The sequence below is a fragment of the Aplidium turbinatum genome, chromosome 12 (assembly GCF_918807975.1).
Source record: "Aplidium turbinatum chromosome 12, kaAplTurb1.1, whole genome shotgun sequence".
Lineage (NCBI taxonomy): Eukaryota > Metazoa > Chordata > Ascidiacea > Aplousobranchia > Polyclinidae > Aplidium > Aplidium turbinatum.
This window is the reverse complement of record NC_137483.1, coordinates 23,886,536-23,906,613: the sequence shown is the minus strand read 5'-3', so window position 1 is coordinate 23,906,613 and position 20,078 is coordinate 23,886,536. Positions and strand designations below refer to the sequence as shown.

The 20,078-nt window shown below is 39.4% G+C and overlaps 1 protein-coding gene across 2 annotated transcripts; it reads right to left on the bottom strand.

Moving 5' to 3' along the window:
- Positions 1–2,486: 2,486 nt before the first annotated feature.
- Positions 2,487–20,042, bottom strand: LOC145781015 (uncharacterized). Of its 2 annotated transcripts, XM_082592722.1 has the most exons (12): positions 19,641–20,042; positions 18,596–18,699; positions 17,552–17,704; positions 17,281–17,447; positions 15,382–15,580; positions 14,871–14,952; positions 13,875–13,975; positions 13,321–13,436; positions 12,226–12,351; positions 6,087–6,210; positions 5,580–5,796; positions 2,487–2,982 (listed from the first exon to the last, which is right to left on the bottom strand). In XM_082592722.1, the coding sequence occupies exons 1-11, from the start codon at positions 19,854–19,856 to the stop codon at positions 5,604–5,606; spliced, it is 1,581 nt and encodes a 526-aa protein (XP_082448848.1). In that variant the 5' UTR covers positions 19,857–20,042; the 3' UTR covers positions 2,487–2,982; positions 5,580–5,603. The 2 variants fall into 2 exon arrangements, with proteins under 2 accessions (XP_082448848.1, XP_082448849.1); XM_082592723.1 differs by lacking the exon at positions 12,226–12,351.
- Positions 20,043–20,078: the final 36 nt, after the last annotated feature.

Below are 20,078 nucleotides of genomic sequence, written 5' to 3'. Positions count from 1 at the left end.
TTTGTGCAATGTCCTTTGAAAGTTCAAAGGACATCGCACCAGTTCGTTGGGAAGTACTGTACAGTTGGAAAATCACGGTAATGCAGTACGCAAATAAAGCACAACCAACCAATTTTTAAATTTCGTAATTTATTAATCATTCTGCAAACTCGGAACGTTCACGGACCCCCTGAAATCGCTTCGCGGACCCCTGGGGGTCCGCGGACCCCCGGTTGAGAACCACTGAATTATAGAACATTAGTCAGTTGGTTGCTTGAAAAGGGCTAACATGAGCATGGCCGAAAACCTTTGTAATTTTTACGTTGACGCCGTCAACGTACAACACTGGTTATATAAGAAGAGTGAAGTTGGTTTTAAAGTAATTTAAGGTTTTTAGTTGAAAACAAGCCAGCAGCAAAGCGTAAAAAATATGCCAAATTGGCAATTGACCCTTCTAATGTCGGCGGAACAACGGAGTTGCGCGTCCCGTAATGTACTGTCCCTACGAAGGACTTATCCAAAAACTTTAAAAAACCTGTGACAAATTTCTTCGTAGCCTATCTTCCGTCCCAACAATGATAGTTGTAGCAAGATCCCGATAGCAATTGTTCAAACTGGAAATTGGTCTTTTCACGTTTAAATTTTATAACAATTTACTACCCGATTGCTTGTCCAACCTTTTTAAATAATTATGTCAAAGAGATCCACAGTCTGTCTACAAGAAACCATGATAATGATTCTCTAAACCAGTGGTTCTTAAACTTTTTGAGACACGCCTCCCTTTTACAATTCTAACAAAATTCGCGCCCCAAATGGTTTGAAAATAAAAAACAGTAAGCAGAACAGCAATTCGTTTCGGTGGCCGGTCGACAGACATTTGGTCGACACGACATTTGGGTTAGAGTTAGCCCTAACCCTAAAATGGATCGTTCTGTCGACCAAACGTCCTGTCGACCAATTGACCGGGTAGGCCTACCTTCGTTTCCAGGTAACTTGCATTAATGCGAAGGATGTAACTGTTTTTTGGATACTTTATGTTTAATTCGAGGATTAGTAGCAGAAAATGCACATCTCAGATCGGCTGCACAGTCAAGTATGTGTCAAAATTTTGTCTTTATGTTCATGAGAGTAGAAAAAACATTTCTTTACAAGTAAGTGGATGAAAATGGAAGAAGTGTGCATACAGCTACAGCACCCACACTTTTGTAAATGTCTGTAGCCTACATGTTTCGCCCAGAACTCAGTAAGTGGCATTGCTTCAATGTCGTCCCTTTCAGTAGAATTTCATTTTAGCTCCAAGAATTCCTCTTGTAAATTATCTGCTGTGGGGTTTCTTCTCCCGAGCTATCATGGGAACAATTCCGAAAGACGCTTCTACAACTTCTGCCAACGACGATTGGCGAAAGCATTCGCTACCTGCAATATTTATTTGTTTAAAAGAGTCTCTTGCATTGAAAAAAAGCTAAAGGTTGATGGTCAAGGTGTTTCTTTTAAAGATGACGCTGCGAACGAGTTGGTCTCAAACCGTCGTTGCTCAGATTTAAAAAACATATAACGCATTGTGGTACAATTTGGTCATTTACTATGGCATCTATAATTGAAGTCAAATTTCAGATAACTTCGTCATACTTTTTCTTTTTTCCACTCATTTTATGTCAATAGAATTGATTAATTAAAAATAGACCTAATTAAATCAATGTTAAAAAATTTTTTACGCATGGTAGCCTACTGTTGCAGAGTTCGGGATACTGCTGCACCTCTAGCCGCTGTCACTTGTCAGTCAGTCGTTGCCATTATTATTACAATTAGAGCTCGAGGCTGCTTTGCCAGAAAACCGTTGTGTTACGAGAGTTAAGGTGTCGCAGAAACATTTAGCAACGTCTAATACATTACAAAGAATGCGAGATGTGACAACAACACGCTCTACAAACACTGTGCCACTGTAACACAAAGTTTCATCTTCAACAATCGTCTGTCCAGCGTAGTTGTGAAGACATGTTTTGTCTTATTCATGCAGTCCCGGATGCAGAGTTTTTCAATTTCTTGCGCCCACCTTGTGAGACTCACACGGCCCCAGTTTGAGAACCACTGCTCTAAAGATTCCATACTTCTCAAAAACGCTTAGGCCTACTCAGCATTCAATAGAATTCACAGCAAACAAAAACAGGGAACGAATTTCCTTCTTCAATTAGAAAGATTGATACTAATCATCATCATCATCCATCGTCGGTTTGTTCCCCACTAGTGGGGGTGGCCGATTGTTTCCGCGCAGCAAAAAGCTTCACTTTTTGTCCACAAACTAAAACAACATTTAAGTATAGCCTAACGGAATCGCAATGGAAAGACCACGTAGAAATGCTGTTTTGCATTCTTGTGAAGACTTCAATTGCAATCCGAAATAATTTACAAAAGATTAGGCCTACCTAACAATAATGTCGACTGCTTGTGCTGCACTGTTATGTCTATATATATCAACAGCAAACGCAACACTTCATAACCAACACGACACCGTCACAAAAGGGGATGAAAGCTTCATCAACACATCATCTTATCTACCAGCTCATCCATTCCACCACCCACCAGGGTAAGAAACAATAACTTAAACTGGATCTCGAACCTCAATCGTCGTAGGCTACTGTGTGATGTGCAGTCTGGCCGTAGAAACAGCTCAACACTTTATTTTCTATCCTGGGCCACATCGAAACGGGCTTTTGCCTGAGGATGGGTTATAACCTCGCTAGTGGACAATGTCTCACAAAAACAATTAATAAAGTTGAGTCACTTTCTCTCGAAAGTTTAGACAACTGCAGGGTTTCGAGTTTGTAGGCTATGGTGGATCCATAACAGCAGAACCACTGCCGAACACTCTTACTCCCGGTGAAGCAGTATTTAGCAATGAGATGAGTCAAGCATTTTTATTGTCGTGAGTTTGTATTAGAACATGGATGTACAGATGAGCATATCTATGACCAAACATGGATGTGACTGAACGGAGGCAGTGGCCTGCAAAAAATGAAAAAAGCGTGTTTATCTGAGAGTATTCAACTAATTTCGGATAAGAAAAGCAGATATTTAGCATACGTGCTTTAAAAAGACCAAATTTCAACATCAACGATTCTCAAACAACAGCTTTAATAAAATCTTTCGATAACTTGAAAGCAACGCATTTTGCAAGTGGTGGTTGATGAAATCTGAAACTATGACGTTAACACATTTCCAAAAGAAATGTTTTACAGTGTTAGTTCTGAAACCGAGAAGATTACCACCACATTAGACTTATTGTTGTTAACAAAATTATCAAACCTATTGTGGGAGACTGATTAAAAAACGATTTATCAACTAATTTCTATTCAAGAACACGCCGCGAGCTTTTTAAACACAAATAGGAGGAAACATCTCACAGAAAGTTGTAAAGTGGGACAAGCTAGTTAAAGGAGGAAGGAGCACGAGGGAAAGGATAGAAAACCTCTAGCCCAGCGTTTCTCAACCAGGGGGTCCCGAAGGTCCTGTCCAGGGGTCGCAAAAAATTCCGGAAAAATGAAAAATCTTTGCAGCAATCACTTTGGATACAGTAATGTCGTAGCAAGTGACTAATTGGTTGCACAGTTATGAAAGAGAACGCGTAGCTCGGTTGTAGGCCAATTTATCATCGTTTGTTTAAGTAGAACGAATGAACTGAGTCAGCCTGTTTAACAGTCTCAAAACGTTAGTTGCCGAAAAACCTTGGTCTGCGAAGTGAAGAAAATTGCGGTAAAAGTGAAGAACAAAGTTGTTAAAAACATTTGTCTAGATCAGATTTTAATTATTGTGCAGTTGCGTTAAGTGAATCAAGAGTAGGCTAAACGTATTTCAGTGTTCATAAATATTTCAGTTTTATAGCCTAGGGGAAGGGAAGGTAATTTGATACGGAAGGTAATTTGATACACCCCCCCTACAGAAATGTACAAAAAATATTAGTTAAAAATATTGTCATTAGGTGGAAGATCTGTGAAAATAATGCCTACAAAAATTGCACCATGCAGCTAACTCGTGCTTTTATGGCATAAAATTGTAAAAGTGTGTTTTTTGAGTATTTTCGTAAAATTTTTAACTCATGATTATTTTCGTCTGGAAAATTAAAGAAAAGTTCCTGAAAGATAAAACCAAACTCATTTGACAGTTCATTGATAAGGCTTCAAGGGCATGTCACGTTTTTTCTGCAATGTGCATTCAAGCATACAAAAATCAGAATTTTATGACTTTTTTTGAAAAAGGTGAATTGATACATGTGGAGAAGGTAAATTGATACAGTATATTAAATTCTTTTTGTGACTGTAATAAATGTTGTCATTGATCTAGTTGATTTAAATAAGTTATTCTTTATTAACAAGACCTGCTACTTTGGGAAACGACTATTATATAGGCTTTCATAGGCCTACACGCTATCTGCTGTCAAAAAATGAGAAAAGCGCAAAGCACCCCCCTTGAATAAGAACTCCAGCCAATGATCCTTCCCATGTCCATCCCGCTGCAGAAGCTTCGTTGCACACATAGGCCTCAACAGTCATCCTTGCACCCAAGCACGCCAACCACATATTAAATTTTCATTTATTGCTTTGTTGTCAAAGGGGATTTCTGTATTAGTTTTACTGTATCAAATTACCTTCTGGGTGTATCAATTTACCTTCCGTGGAAGGTAAATTGATACATTTGAGTGACGTTTTTAAAATTTCAATTAAAAAAAAAGTAACAAAAACAGAAAAGTGAAAATGTTTTTAAAAAGTGTGTAAGGGATTAGACTTTCATTTCAGCTTAAAATCCATAGTTTATGTCACGTAATTTTCAGTTAACAGGCGAAAATGTTAAAAGTGTATCAAATTACCTTCCCTTCCCCTACTTACAATGGACAAGAAACGAAAATATTTTGAAAAGTATTTAACGTTTGGCATTACTTCCATAGTTAGCAACAGCATTGAGAAGCCACAGTGTGTTTTGTGCAATGTACAGTAGTAGTTCTCAGTGCTGAATTTATGAAGCCATTAAAGTTAAAACGGCATTTAGAAACAAAGCATTCCTATCACATCAGCAAGCATTTAGATTTTTTTTAACGCCATGAGGCCGGTTTGAAACGCCAAATATTAAAAGTCGTGATATTCAGCAGTTCCTTGAAAGTAAATGTTATTGAAATGTATTTTTGTGCTAATTTTTATAGCTTATCTATAAAAAAGAGAGCAGGAAGGGGGTTGTAGGCTGTATTAAACACCTAAAAGGGGTCGTGAACCACAAAAGGTTGAGAAACACTGCTCTAGCCGTAACATACAATCGTGTGAATGTGCCACTTTTCATTAAGTTGGTGCTGCTGTGAAGTAGCAAGTAACATTAGATGCCAATTAAACTGAAAGGTTCTTCCATTGCAAAAAATAATACGACTACCGTTATCAAGCAACTACATCTGTAGTAGTGGTGCATCCCATGGATTTAGCCATAGGCCTATCCCTACAACCATACTGACAGAGCTTTATTAGTCAAGGCACAGTGGCATCACCTGTTCACCAACAAGCCAATGCTTCAAATTAAACGGATGGGGAGGGAAACATATGGGAAGTTTCCAACGGACACACCTTCAACTTTATACATTCCGGTCATTAGGTTCCTATCTGTCCGAAGCGACTGGTGAAGGTTTCGAACAATCCTAGGTCGTCCTCATTAACCGTCGCTTTGCAAATCGCGATACACTTTTCCAAGTCTTCAACCCCGACCTTCCTCACGTTGACGAGCGAAGGTTCCAGTTCAGTGAAGCTGCACGTCACGTCACATTCACCGTCATCATTCGCAGGACTGTAAGAGATGTTTCAATTTGTCATTTCATTTCATGTTTCAATTTGTTGTCCACTATTGCAGCCACCTTTTGTGCAGGTGCTTTAATGTAAGCTTAGTGGCTGCCCAAACATCATACCAAGCTATTTTACATTTTGACGAATCCGAGGGCGAGAATTTGCGACTGATGTTGGTACTTTTTATGTCCTTCCATCAATATGGGCGGCTTAATATTTGACAAGGAAAATTGCTGAAAAGTAATTCAAACCTAGCAAAGTGGATTTAAATAAATGCCAGAAACTAGAGTTGACCTGAACTTTCCGTTGCCATTCAGGCGCCATCTTGTGGTGAGATTGAGTTCACGGATAGGTTCGTACAATGACGTGTTGACAAGGTTGGCAAGATCACTCCCGCTGTATCCGTGTGTCAGCTCGCCTGGGACGGTTAACAATCACATTGTTAACTAATATGTTAGATCTTTAAACCGCCTTGGTCGGTACAATGAAGTGTATCGGGACATCAAATAACCGTTTACCCAGTGCCGGATTAAGGGGGGGCGGACTGGGCTGAAGCCCAGGGCCCCCACTTTTGGGGGCCCCCACCTCAAAGAAAAAAAATCAATTTTTTTAGTTGCACAGCTGGAGATTATACTGCTTTAATTCGTATCTCAAACAAGCAAGGGCGGCTCACCCATATGTGCTGCGGTGCTGCAGCACCCCTGCCCAACCCCAGTTATTCAATTTTCTTCGTTTTTTAACAAAAACATATTTATTTGATACTTTCATATTAGTTCAGGTCCTTAGGGGAATCTTTAGGCTAAACGTGTTACACGTTGTTTTTTTGCATATTTTTGCAGTTGATCAACCCAACTTTGATTTTAGTGGGTGCCGCAACTTTTTGGGTCACGTGATCACCCCCAAATCGGGGATTTCCCCAGAAATCACGTTTCAGCTCTTTTTACGTCATTTTTGTGCAATTACATATTCGATTTTTGTATATTTTAACTTAAAAAGCACATACTAATAAGTGAGACAAAATAAACACAAAATAATTCAATTGATGACGTCATTGTGACGTCATCAAATACTTTTTTTTGCTTTTTTAACCTATTTTGGTCGTTTGCTGTTGGTTTTAGTTGGAGTACCGGTTACTAAAACCATTTCACAATTCCTAAAAGTAGTTTCGTCATGATTGCGTCTTTTATGACGTCATCATTACATTATTAAAACTAGACAACTTCAAATTCAGGAACCAAAGGTAAGTTTATTCCGAAAAAAGCGATCAAATACTCTCATTATTAGTTTTGCAAATGCTTAAAATTTTACAATTGCAAGCAATAACAATAATTCCAGTACAGTATGACGCAATAACGACGTCATCAAGGGAATAACCAGAAGAGCAGCTACCAGGGGTGAATTTCCCTTTTGGTCATGCCACTTTAAAATTTAAAATAATTATGTAGCCCTAATTATGATCTACAAATCCAATTAATACACGACCCCAGATGATGCAATGTCAGAGTCTTAACACTGTTAATTCAAGATGAAAAAACTAGCGGTTTTCGATGTTAAATTCCTACCATACGTAATTTGATATTAAAAAAAATCGTGTACGACAAGTTTTTTCAAGTTACAAGATAGACTATTTACTAGGTTACCTCCTGATGTTAAAGATGATAACTAGCTTTTGTATTTCCGACGTTTCGTCAGTCAGCACGACTGACTTTATCAAGGTGGCTAAAACAGGTTAACACAACCTGTTCAGCAACGATGGCACTAATAAGAAACAGGTTGTGTTAACCTGTTTTAGCCACCTTGATAAAGTCAGTCGTGCTGACTGACGAAACGTCGGAAATACAAAAGCTAGTTATCATCTTTAACATCAGGAGGTAACCTAGTAAATAGTCACCAGAAGAACGCAAATTACTTTTATTATCAAATGCCTGGTGAACAGTCTCTCTCTGTTTTTATTACAAGATAGAGTTTAGAAAGTCAAAAGCATTTCTTGAATGATGATTGTGGATTGGAGATGAAACGTCAATGTGGATTGAAGATGAAACATCAGAGAGGATTGGATATTTTGTGGTCGAATTGCATGTTTCGTACTCGCATGAACAAAGACTTGTGCATTTTATGGATTTTTTCTTACAGGGACATCGAGAGCCACAAGTAGACTGACAAAACGGAACAAGCTGATTTGCATCATTATGTTTCCAACCCCAAGCTAAAGGAGAAGGTAGTTGCTGAACATTTACGAGGCTTGATTTCCGTATTTCAGCTTGATGTATCGCTCTGCGTGTATGTTGCATCAAAGCAGCTGACGTTGGTGGCAGCTTTTCAATAGTGCAACCATTGGTAAACATCATATAACGGCATTCGTCTACATCCGTGATAGTAGGACTATTGCCTAAAGAGCTATGACATACTTTTGTATGTCATTTATAGAACTAGGTGAGCTTGAGAAATTCAGAGAGTTAAATAAGCCACACATTGCGGTAAGATTAAGCATCCAACAATCCCAAGCCTTTTTTTCCGAAGACGAAACAGTATCACAGATTGTGATAGCATAAAACAAAGGTAAAGAAGCGCAAGTCATCTGAGATTGAGGTGAAGATGAAACAATATCATGGATTGGAATGAAGCGAGTTTTTTCTCCAACTCCAAATTCAACCCATAGTTTACAGATTTCTAACTTGTCAAAACACGAAATTGCAATAATTACCACATCAGTATCTACTGTTTTGACTATGGCATCGGATTTTCCATGTTTCACATGGAGAAACATACGGGTGTCTGCCTCTTCGTGATCACATGGGGAAACATCAGACATGTCCAATGTTTGATTGTTAAGAGCTGTATCTAATGATGTTACAACAATCGTAAACAAGTTTGGATCGACTGAAGTTATCACAGCTTGTTGAACCAGTTGATATAACGCAGTTTTGTTGCTGTCATTTCCCAAAAACTCAGACCAGTTGAGAGGAAGACGAGTATTACTTGTGACAGCCACGTAACATCCAGACCCTGTTTCTTGCAGAAGATAAGCCTCAGATAGCTACTGCCATCACAGAACATGCCAGCAGTGTGATGTCAGCCGATTATGAAGTAGTGAAAGAATCTGCCTCGAAAACCGATCACTACATTCCTTGATGGAGGGTTCTTGTTGCATCGAGTGCCATGGAAACTGGAGACAGTTATGGGTCTATTGCACAGTCGTATGCAGATTTTACCATTCGTCATTATCGCTTAGCAACGGTGGTCTTTGATGGATATGGTGGTCCGTCTATCAAAGACAATACCCATCAAAGACGCGGCATGAACGTCCACCCGGTTGTTCACTTTACTGTAGACACCCAGTTCATTGGAAAGAAGGAGCAGTTCTTGCCTCGAGCTTCCAACAAGGAAGGATTAATTTCTGCTCAACTGAGGAATAGAAGCTGCAATGTGATGAACGCTCCAGGTGATGCAGATGTTGACATCGTCAAGACGGCAGATGGACAGCCCTCATCGACATAGTACGGCTTTAATTGGTGAAGACACGGACCTTTTAATATTGATACTACGCTATGCTGACACTGACCCAGACATTAAAGACCTCTACTTCCGCTCCGAAAAGGCTTACGCAACCAAAATACACGACATCAACAAACTTAAAGCAATCATCGGACCAGACATAATTATGCTTACAGCTCCTCTTCATTCATTCATTCACCGGTTGTGATTCAACGTCAAGGATATTTGGTATCGGGAAGAAGACGCTTTCAAGAAACTAGTGAAAAGTCAACCAATAATCAAAGAATGTGCAAATTGCTTTATTCTCCCAAATCAGACAGACCACATCATTAAGGATCTTGGAAACAAAGCTATGACCGTTATGTTTGGCAACGATGGCAGTAGTAACCTAGAAACACAGCGATACAATACATTGGTCAAGAAAATTAAAACAGCCAAATCCTTTGTTCACCCTGAACGCTTGCCACCTACATCATCCTTTACCAAATTCCACTGCCTCAGAGTTTACTACCAGATTATGGTCAGGATGGGTAGGCTACTGACGATGGTATGGATGCTCTAGACTGGGGATGGAAAGTAGACAATAATCAGATGGTTCCAATCATGACGAACATGAAAGCTGCCCCGGACAACCTACTGAAAGTGATCACTGCAATTGCGAATCGTGTTCACCTCACTGTAGTTGCCCGAGATATGTGCTACCATACCATGCTGGATGTGGACCATGCTAAACTGGTTCATGTGTCCATACAGCAATCACATAATTACAGACGATGACATCGAGAGTCACAGCGATGAGCATTAGTAATACTTGATCCATTTGCTTTCTTTACGCTGATTATGTCAAGAGTCTACATGACCACATCGTATGAGCTCTTTATGCCTGCTCAGTTAACCCAAATACATATAGAAATTTACCGGGTTTATTAATAAACAATACATTGTTATTGTACATTTTTAATTGTTTTGGCAGCCATCTTGGATTGCCATATTGAATTTATAGGCTATCAGATAATTTAACAATTCTGAGAATGGTCTCATTGACTTCACAAGGTATAAAAACCTAGATATAGACACCAAAACTACACGTTTTGGTCATATGATAACCTAGTTATGGTCAATTTACTGTCATTTTAATGGTTTGGCAGCCATCTTGGTTTGCCATTTTGAATTTATAGGCTATCAGATAATTCAACAATTCTGACAATAGTCTCATTGACTTCACAGGGTATACAAACCTAGATATAGACATCAAAACTACATGTTTTGGTCATATGATGACCTAGTTATGTTCAATTTACTATGCTATTTTAATGGTTTAGCGGCCATCTTGGATTGCCATATTGAATTTATAGGCTATCAGATGAATTAACAATTCTGAGAATGGTTTCATTGACTTTACAGGGTATAAAAACCTAGATATAGACACCAAAACTACATGTTTTGGTCATAGGATGACCTAGTTAGGGTCAATTTACTATTATTTTAATGGTTTGGCGGCCATCTTGGATGGCCATATTGAATTTATAGGCTATCAGATAATTCAACAATTCTGAGAATAGTCTCATTGACTTCACAGGGTATAAAAACCTAGATATAGACACCAAAACTACATGTTTTGGTCATATGATGACCTAGTTATGGTCAATTTACTATGTTATTTTAATGGTTTAGCGGCCATCTTGGATTGCCATGTTGAATTTATAGGCTATCAGATGAATTAACAATTCTGAGAATGGTTTCATTGACTTTACAGGGTATAAAAACCTAGATATAGACACCAAAACTACATGTTTTGGTCATATGATGACCGAGTTATGGTCAATTTACTGTTATTTTAATGGTTTGGCGGCCATCTTGGATGGCCATATTGAATTTATAGGCTATCAGATAATTCAACAATTCTGAGAATAGTCTCATTGATTTCACAGGGTATAAAAACCTAGATACAGACACCAAAACTACATGTTTTGGTCATATGATGGCCGAGTTATGGTCAATTTACTGTTTTGTTCAATGGTTTAGCGGCCATCTTGAAAATAACCACTTTCCGGAAGTTGGATTCCTTAAGATTTTGAATATGTTAGTACTGACACTCAATACTAATCAAATCAGTTGAAAAACCATTGGTAACTTATTGTAACCAAAAAAGTAACACCAACAACAAACAAGCGACTACAATAAGAAAAAAACAAGCAAAAAATTAATACATGACGTCACAATGACGTCATTAATAACATAATTTTGTGCGATTTTTATCTCGTGTAGTTTGTAGTGGCAGTCAGTCCAAATGTAAAAAAATAACGTATCTAATTGCATAAAAATGCCGTGAAAAGAGCTCAAAATTGACTTGGGGGGAATCCCCGATTTGGGGGTGATCACGTGACCCAAAAAGTTGCGGCACCCACTAAAATTGAAGTTAGATTCATCAGCTACAAAAAAATGCAAAAAAACAACGTGTAACACGTTTAGCCTAAAGATGCTCATTTTTGCCCCTAAGGGCCTGAACTATATCCGAAAATGGTACGGATTACGGGTCAAAGTTATGATAATGCAGCCAATATGAGTGGCAAGTAGGCCATAACGGTCTTCAAGCTCTTCTGCGCGAGAAATGTAGTGTAGCTCATTATGTCCCTTGCACAGCACATTCACTTAATTTAATCGGTAGCCTAAATGTCCTGTAAAAACATGCCGTTCTGCCGCTGAGCTTTTTGAATTGTTGCAAAGCCTTTATTCATGGCTTGTCTCGTCTACTCATCGTTGGCAAGTCCATCGAAAATTCCTAGATGCGGTTTGCCTGTTTTGAAGACATTATCTGATACAAGATGGTCAGTTAGATATGATGCAGCTCTTCTTCTATCGAGTCTTCTAAAGTTTGTTGATACACCACAGATTGACACATTCTTTGGCAACGGAGTTATACACTGACAAGTCCCACCTACTGCACCGGGTGGCAAGTCGAGGGCAAACAAGAAGGTGATCCGCTGCATAGGCGTAGCCAGGGGGGGCGAAAGAGGCCATGCCCTCCCCCAAATTTTCCAAGTTTGGATTCCGAAGTTGAGCCCTTTGTTGAAAATATAATAAAGTTTGTAGAAATTTATATCGTTTTCCAAGACATCTGGCTATTAGGCTAATACCCCCAAGGACTTGTTTTAGACACACAGAAAGACACCAATAAATTTTGCAAATCGTAAATCGCGCAAAATTTACGCGATTTACGTTTCTTTAAACTAATTTGTGGAAACAATTTCAGAATGGCTTACTCAGTTACTCTGTAGGGTTTTTGTGTAGCTGAGTTTTTAGTGTTCTCTAATTTTAGCCGCAGTTTTTGTGTAAGAGCTATCTTTAATAAGTTAATACAGTAGCTGTTTATCTGCTAATAAATTTCATACAAATACTATCCTAAAAGTGTTTTCAGAAAGCGCAATAATCTATTATTTGAGTGTAATTTTTCAAAAATTTTCCGGGGGAGCATGCCCCCGGACCCCCCTAGAATATGCGTGCCTTTAGGCACGCTCTAACTCCCCTACCACTTTTATTGCTTCAACCCACCAGGATACGCCACTGCACATCAAGTGGCGATGGCTTTAAATCAAACACTTTGTTGTTCTCTTCAATTCATCAAATATTTGGACCCCAAAAATTGTTTTCTGGCTACGCCACTGGTCCGCTGTTTGGGGCTCGGTGCCACAGATACATGCAACTGGGCCCCGTGTCGTAGCCCCACTCCACCATTAATTTTTAGCGAGAAATGTCTCTTGATAAGGGCCCCCACTTTCAGCTCAGCCCAGGGCCCCATAAACCCTTAATCCGGCCCTGCGTTAACCCATTGCATTGTAATAAATAAGCCACAGACCAGTGTATGCATTCAACACGCTTTACACCTTCGTGCAAACATGCATAATCAAATAAAGGCAAGAAATAATGGAAACATTCTGCACAACAATGTCCCCCACAAGCCACGTCTGTGCTTCATTGAACTCAAGGCATGCGAGGAAAGCTGCCGCTGACGTTTCATGGTTATGACGCTTACTAAGTGTCTTCCAATCCGCTTCTGACACGTCACTGTCCTCTCCTGCATGGATCTTCAGGATAGAGCTCCTTGCCTCCATGTCCGGGAGGGGAATGTAGATGCGTTTCTGAAAACGTCTGAAATACGTTCGCTGACGTCATGAAACTATCAACGATGATGACAAACTAACCAGCAATGCTCACCATGGCGGCTTATATTTTGACGTCACATTTTAGGCTTTTCTAAGGGTGCTTGAACAATAAGATGAAGTTATTTTTCCATAACAACGACGCAATAAGTTTGAAACCCATTGCGACTGCTACACAGCAATCAGCGAAACTGGCAACAATATTTGAATTGAAAATGTCGATATCTTAGTGGCAGAGGTCACAAAATATCATCAAAACCTCCTTGACCTCCCCTAGATTGAGCGGTCGTTGATGCGTCACCAGGACTGAGTAAATGAATTTTTAATAAACCAATAGTGTTCTTACGACAGCATCGCCATTCAACTGAAGTAGATCAACAACTTTGTTGGCAGATTACCGAGAATGATTTGAAAGCTTAGCAAAGACCTGAGGAAAGCGGAATCAATGTCCCATGGACAATTGGTCGCACACAGCAGGAACATGTTGTCGCTAGATGGCGTGCCATCCATCTGGTGGAGAAGTTCCGTCTATAAAGAATTGTTGAAAGGAAAGCTATGCAGTTGCAACGAGAAAAAAACTACAATCATGATATTATTGGATTATTATCGCTGTATTTGCTGAAGTGTCATTAAATTGCTTCATTCACATGGCAATAACCCGATCGTCTGTGATGACCCCAGCGGACGAACATCATTTACTCACCACAAAAGTAACGCAAAAACACGTAAGAAAAAAAATCGGTCAGGGATATCTGAAGAAGGGGATGCGAAGGCTCGAAGCGATTGCCTTATACTCACGACGCTACCAGGGGCGGTAGTTTGTAGCGCATGAAACATGCGGTTCTTTTTTAAATTGCAGAAAGTTTTGTAGTGCAGCTGGTATACAGTCAGCAAGTGTTACGTAGAGCATATTTAAAGAATACTTGTTTGAAAAAACAGTTGAAAAGTTACCACTGGTAAGCTGTTTTTCTTAACAAAGCCTTTGCAGTAAGCCTGATATAAAGCAGATATAGGCCGGTAGTTGAATTAATAAGTAACCATGAGCATGCAGTGAGTATCCAGGCCTGATGCTAACGGCGCAATGCAGGTTATCATAACAAGATTTATTAATGTATTATCGGTGCCAATTGTCATTTTACGATAAACAGAAGCCAAATTGTCATTTTACGATAAACAGAATCCTTGTCCATGGCCTGCGATTGCCTGGACAAAGTAGACATGAAAACGATGATGGTTCATAAAACTATGACGAACAATGAAAATTAAACAGGGAATTGGTGTAATAACACTACAATTGTCAGACGTAATAAAAGCCTTTGTATTTCCTTCTATAAATACCCCTGAATTCGGTCAAGAAACATTGCAGCTCTGTTTGTTTTCTCAGCCACGCAATAGCCAAGATCACGATGGCAACATAAAGCACCTTGATTCTCCTTGAACCATCCTCCTCTCCGTTCTTACGACAACGACACAAGCTGTCAATCTCGTCCATGAATATCACAGATCTATTCGTTGTAAGATATATCAACATTACTGCAAATTGTATAAAAAGACGACTTTCTTATCGTGTGGTCTGCCGCTGCCATACCAGCTTCAGTACAATACTTGGCTCCTTATGACGATCACTGTGTACAAAAGTTATTTCCTGCTGCGCTCAGAAAAATAAAAGAATCTACAAATGTGAATATCTGGACAATAATGTGTCAATTATTTCTAAAACAAGTTATCTGAAAGTAGGCTATGTGGAGCAGTAGCCTACAGCTTAAATACTTGGGGCATGAGATGTAGCCTATAGCAGAATCAATTTCGAATCACACAGTAAACTCGTCGTTTTATTAAAGGTGATTGGATAAAGGAAGTGATTAGCTATGGCTCCCAATCAACAATCACGCGCGGTGAGTAGCTGCTGGAAGTGAAGAAGGTAGAACACCAACCTCCCGGTGGAAGTCCTTGTCAGTTTGAACAAATCCCTGATCATCTTTTCACTCTCTCCGAACCAGCTAGACAACAGGTCCGAGCTGGATACAGCGTAGAAAGGCGACTCGATCCTGCTGGCAACGGCCCGGGCCAACCTGCTCTTACCTGTTCCGGGAGGACCATATAGGAGAATCCTTGTCCATGGCCTGCGATTGCCTGGACAAAGTAGACATGAAAACGATGATGGTTCATAAAACTATGACGAACAATGAAAATTAAACAGGGAATTGGCGTAATAACACTACAAATGTTGAAAGGGAGCGATATTTCTGGTGTCAGCACTACCTGACTACTAACTACAACGGTGGGCAATTAAAAACTGCGGCTCGACAACATAAATTGTGTGGCTCTTGTATTGAATCGTAACATTACAAACAAATTATGACTATCAACATTATAAATATGTTATCTCGCGCTGTCAACCAAGCAGTGTCTTCAATATCTTCAAAATTTAATTATCTTCAATACAATAAAAAGATCAAAAAAGAGTCTTTTTTACTGTAGCCATTGTTAAACAATGGAATTGTGACGTTGCAAAAGCAACATTGTGCCTCTCCTGGCTCATTTTGCGTTCAGTCACCAACAATTGGAAGTTAGTAAAGTCGCTAAGCACTAAGCAGCAATTAGTTGAAGCTTAGCAGTAGCACCACAACTAACTCACTCATTTCTATAAGAATTTATAAATCTAATCTGTTCTATGACTTCAATTTGACACTCAATCTGTGCTAGGAAGAAATTAGCATTAAAGTGTTATTGAGCCTATAAGCAATTATTAAGCATGATTATATGAAATTTAGAGACCAAGAATTGGGCTAGGTAGGCCTATGATTTATTTTTACGAGCTGGCGCTGCCTAGCACTTAGTTGTCTGAAGTTTTGAGGTTCATTCACAACTTCACAAGCTGAGCTTCATGAAAATACGGTACCGTACTTTTACCTAACTTCAAAATGAACCCTTGAAAGAATTAATTCGTACAGCATTAACAACTTATCGTCCAAATTTTCAGAGAGTAGCGCGTCAAGTACAAAAATGATATGGATAAACACTCATTGTGTTTTTATTGCTGTTATGTTATTTTGTGTCAAATAATTTTGCGGCTCGCTGGTGTTTATGATTTATCCGCAAGCGGCTCTTTCTTTGAACAACTTTGCCCACCCCTGCACTAACTGCTTCGCCAAAAACATGTGATTCGACTGCCGAGGCACAACACTACAAATACCATTCATAAATTCGTTCAGGCAAAGCTACTGAAAGTCTTGCAAATAAATACTGACAAGTTGATCCCAAACAAGGTTGAAACTCGAGTATGGGGTCTTCATTTTCGTTCGATCTGGGCCTGTGACATTACAAATCCCTTCATCCCCTTAATTCTCGTATGTGGAAATGTGAAAAATGTGGAAATGCAAGGACAAATTGAAACGACAGTCCGCCCGGAAAGCTCAGTTGATCAGCGCATGACTTCGTGAACAAAGAAGCTTGCTTGCAAAGAAGCAAGATCAAGCGGCGCTGGTTCGACTCTCATGGTGTGCGCTTGAGCAACGCTCGTTAAGAACTGCTCTCCATTCAACAGCACCTAATGGGTGGAATAATTTGCCGGCAACAAGACTTCAACTATCGGAATTTTTACTCTGTCAATCTCGGAACCGGCTCTACGTTAAAAGCCTCTACAAGCATGCGAAACTATCTGGAATAACATATCAAGGCTTTGTCAGTCCAAGGATGAAGATTCAAAACCAAACCAAACCTAACTTAAATAATGAGAACAAAACAATGATCACTAAAAAGACAATTTGATGAAAGCACATGCAACCTGTATATGCTTCGCTTATGATTTACAATTTGACACAATTATCTACCTGAAAACAAGTGGGGATACAGCAATGGCATAACTATGGCTTCGTTGAGCGAGTTCTTTGCCTCATCCAACCCAATGACGCTGTCAAAGGTTATCGAAGCATCGTCTACAATGGTGGCTTCGATGGCTCGCTGTCTTGACCGGGCCTGCTTGTCTTCTGCTGTGGAACTAAACCCACAGAGAGTAAGATCATATTGAAACCATGAAAATAATAATCTTAAACATCAAAAAATCTTGTATTGAAAGAAAATCTAACAGAATATTTCACTTACGTTTCAGTCTGTGATGATGAGGCAAAGGAAGGAGACGCACAAGCGCCGTCAGGATTCAGGAGAACCACATCAGAGCATCCTTCTTGAGGGTGGCCATAGCTGCAGATCAGCGATGATTCTCGCTCGTTGCTAGAAGCAGGTGTTGATGACATCCTGAAAGTCTTTGAAATATTACTATTTTGAAATATATTACATTATACAAAGGCTATGAAAGCATTCTGTGAGCAACACCACTAGATGAGAGTTGTTCTTTTCGCGATGGCTTTTTTTAATGAAAAAAATATAGCATAACATTAACAGTTTTTTTTTTTGGTAAACTTTTGCTGTTCTGCTTTGACTTCCAATATCACAGTTCTTTACAACGAAAATTGAAAACCAACGTAGCTAGAAAAATGTATGAAATGATTGCAAATAGTATTAAAAACAAAAAATCTAAACAAAGCAAAAAACAATATTAAAAAAAAACGTTTTTACCATCTCTCAGCATAATCCTTAGACTGCCAACAACAGGTGACTGTCCACAATGAAACGGCCTGTGCATTGTGTTAGTGTGGGACCAAACAGAACGACCAGGTAGGACTGTGCATTGTGTTAGTGTGGGACCAAACAGAACGACCAGGTAGGTCTGTGCATTGTGTTAGTGTGGGACCAAACAGAACGACCAGGTAGGCCTGTGCATTGTGTGAGTGTGGGACCAGGTAGGCCTGTGCATTGTGTTAGTGTTCGACCAAACAGAACGACCAGGTAGGCCTGTGCATTGTGTTAGTGTGGGACCAAACAGAACGACCAGGTAGGCCTGTGCATTGTGTGAGTGTGGGACCAGGTAGGCCTGTGCATTGTGTTAGTGTTCGACCAAACAGAACGACCAGGTAGGCCTGTGCATTGTGTTAGTGTGGGACCAAACAGAACGACCAGGTAGGCCTGTGCATTGTGTTGTGTTAGTGTGGGACCAAACAGAACGGCCTGGTAAGCCTGTGCATTGTGTTTGTGTGAACGGGTTGTGCACTCTGTTCGCATAACTTCGCTAAAAAACAATCACTGAACCTGGCTAAATATTCTTCAACTCTCTTTTTGACGTGACAAACGGTTTTCAATACTTCCTGCAGAAATTCTTTTCTTTTTTCACTGAAATCGTCACAGCAAAGATTCTGCAACATAACAAGTGAATTCAGTTGGTGTAGCATTCATTCAATTGACGCCCACTGTCCCACAGTGTTGTACGACCTTTCAAAGTAACTGTGCTCCTTGTTGACAATTGGCATGACCTGTATTTTGAAGATCGTAATGATACGAAACATTAAGAATAGGTTTCGGGAATTTATTTTTTTTCTTGTAAACAAAACCAGATAAACAAAATATAAAGTTGTGAATTCAGGTTTTTGTGAAAACAGCGGAAGCTACCCGAGTACCACCTGAAAAACCTTAGCGTACCACAGGTTGGGAAACCCTGTGCTAGAGTGTATCAGGTACAAAACGACGTTTTAACTTTTGATGCTCTAATTAGAAAATGTTGTTATGCATTTGTAGAACGTTGCAAAAAAGATCTATTTTTAATCCACTTTTGCAAAATGTTATGTCTTCTGGATAGCCGGCTTGCGTTGCCGAGTGGTGAGAGCGTCTGCGCGACGTTCGAAAGGACGTTGGTTCGACACCGTTGTAGAGCACGCGGCTGTGTCCCGGCAAGACACATAAAGGCAAGCCAATGGGAGCAGCTGACTCGATAACTGTATAGTTCCTTCGCTGCTTCCAGTCGTCTTTTGTGTTACATGTGTAATCGCAGTGTACTATATGTTGTCGCAATGGGCGCAAAATAAAACATGTTATTATTATTATATTATTATTATTATTATAGCCTACTATTTCAATTCTACATTTTATACTCACTACAACAGTATTTTGTATATCGTTTGTTGAAGCCTGCATGGTGTTGCATTAGTCTGATATTTTGTGTGATGATTGTTAAAAATTTGAATTCTATGGACTTTGTGTCTGATGCAAATAAATAAATAATAAGCAGTAGATAGAAGCTATAGGGTCATGAACAGCCTACTAGCATTTGAAACAACTCTAGAAACACTTGGTTTCTCACCATTGTTAACAAAGCAGATTTTTCTGTACATAGCTGCAGGTACAAATAATCCGGAACAGCTTTGTTCAGTTCCACCACTGACCTTTCCATCCACTCGATTGCTTCTTGATATTTTTGTAAAATATCACTGGCACCACAGTCAAAAGATTGGCTCAGTTCATCTGTGTTGGTTTCAGCATTGTCTGAAGCTTGTTCAAAAGCCACCCATTCATCCATTAATTTAAAGATGAGATAAATTGCCAGGGAAGTGATCAATAATTGTATCAAAATAAACTAAAGTTGTCCAATTCAAAACCATATGATATAACTTTCATGTGAAAATCTACAGTGTTAGCCTACCAGCACCAATGCTTAAAATGAAACAAGGTAGATGACCTAGTTGATCTACACCATAAAACTCAATCATCTTTCTGTTGAGAGGAAAAACATAGAAATTAT

What these genes read in the sequence shown, in the direction of transcription:
- LOC145781015 (XM_082592722.1), bottom strand. Translation starts at nt 19,856, where the DNA reads ATGGATGAATGGGTGGCTTTTGAACAAGCTTCAGACAATGCTGAAACC. An exon ending in AATCTGCTTTGTTAACAATG is followed by an intron (nt 18,700 to 19,640) that starts GTGAGAAACCAA and finishes GTTATGTTGCAG; the next exon opens with AATCTTTGCTGTGACGATTT. An exon ending in AGCGGATTGGAAGACACTTA is followed by an intron (nt 12,352 to 13,320) that starts GTAAGCGTCATA and finishes TTTTCAACAAAG; the next exon opens with GGCTCAACTTCGGAATCCAA.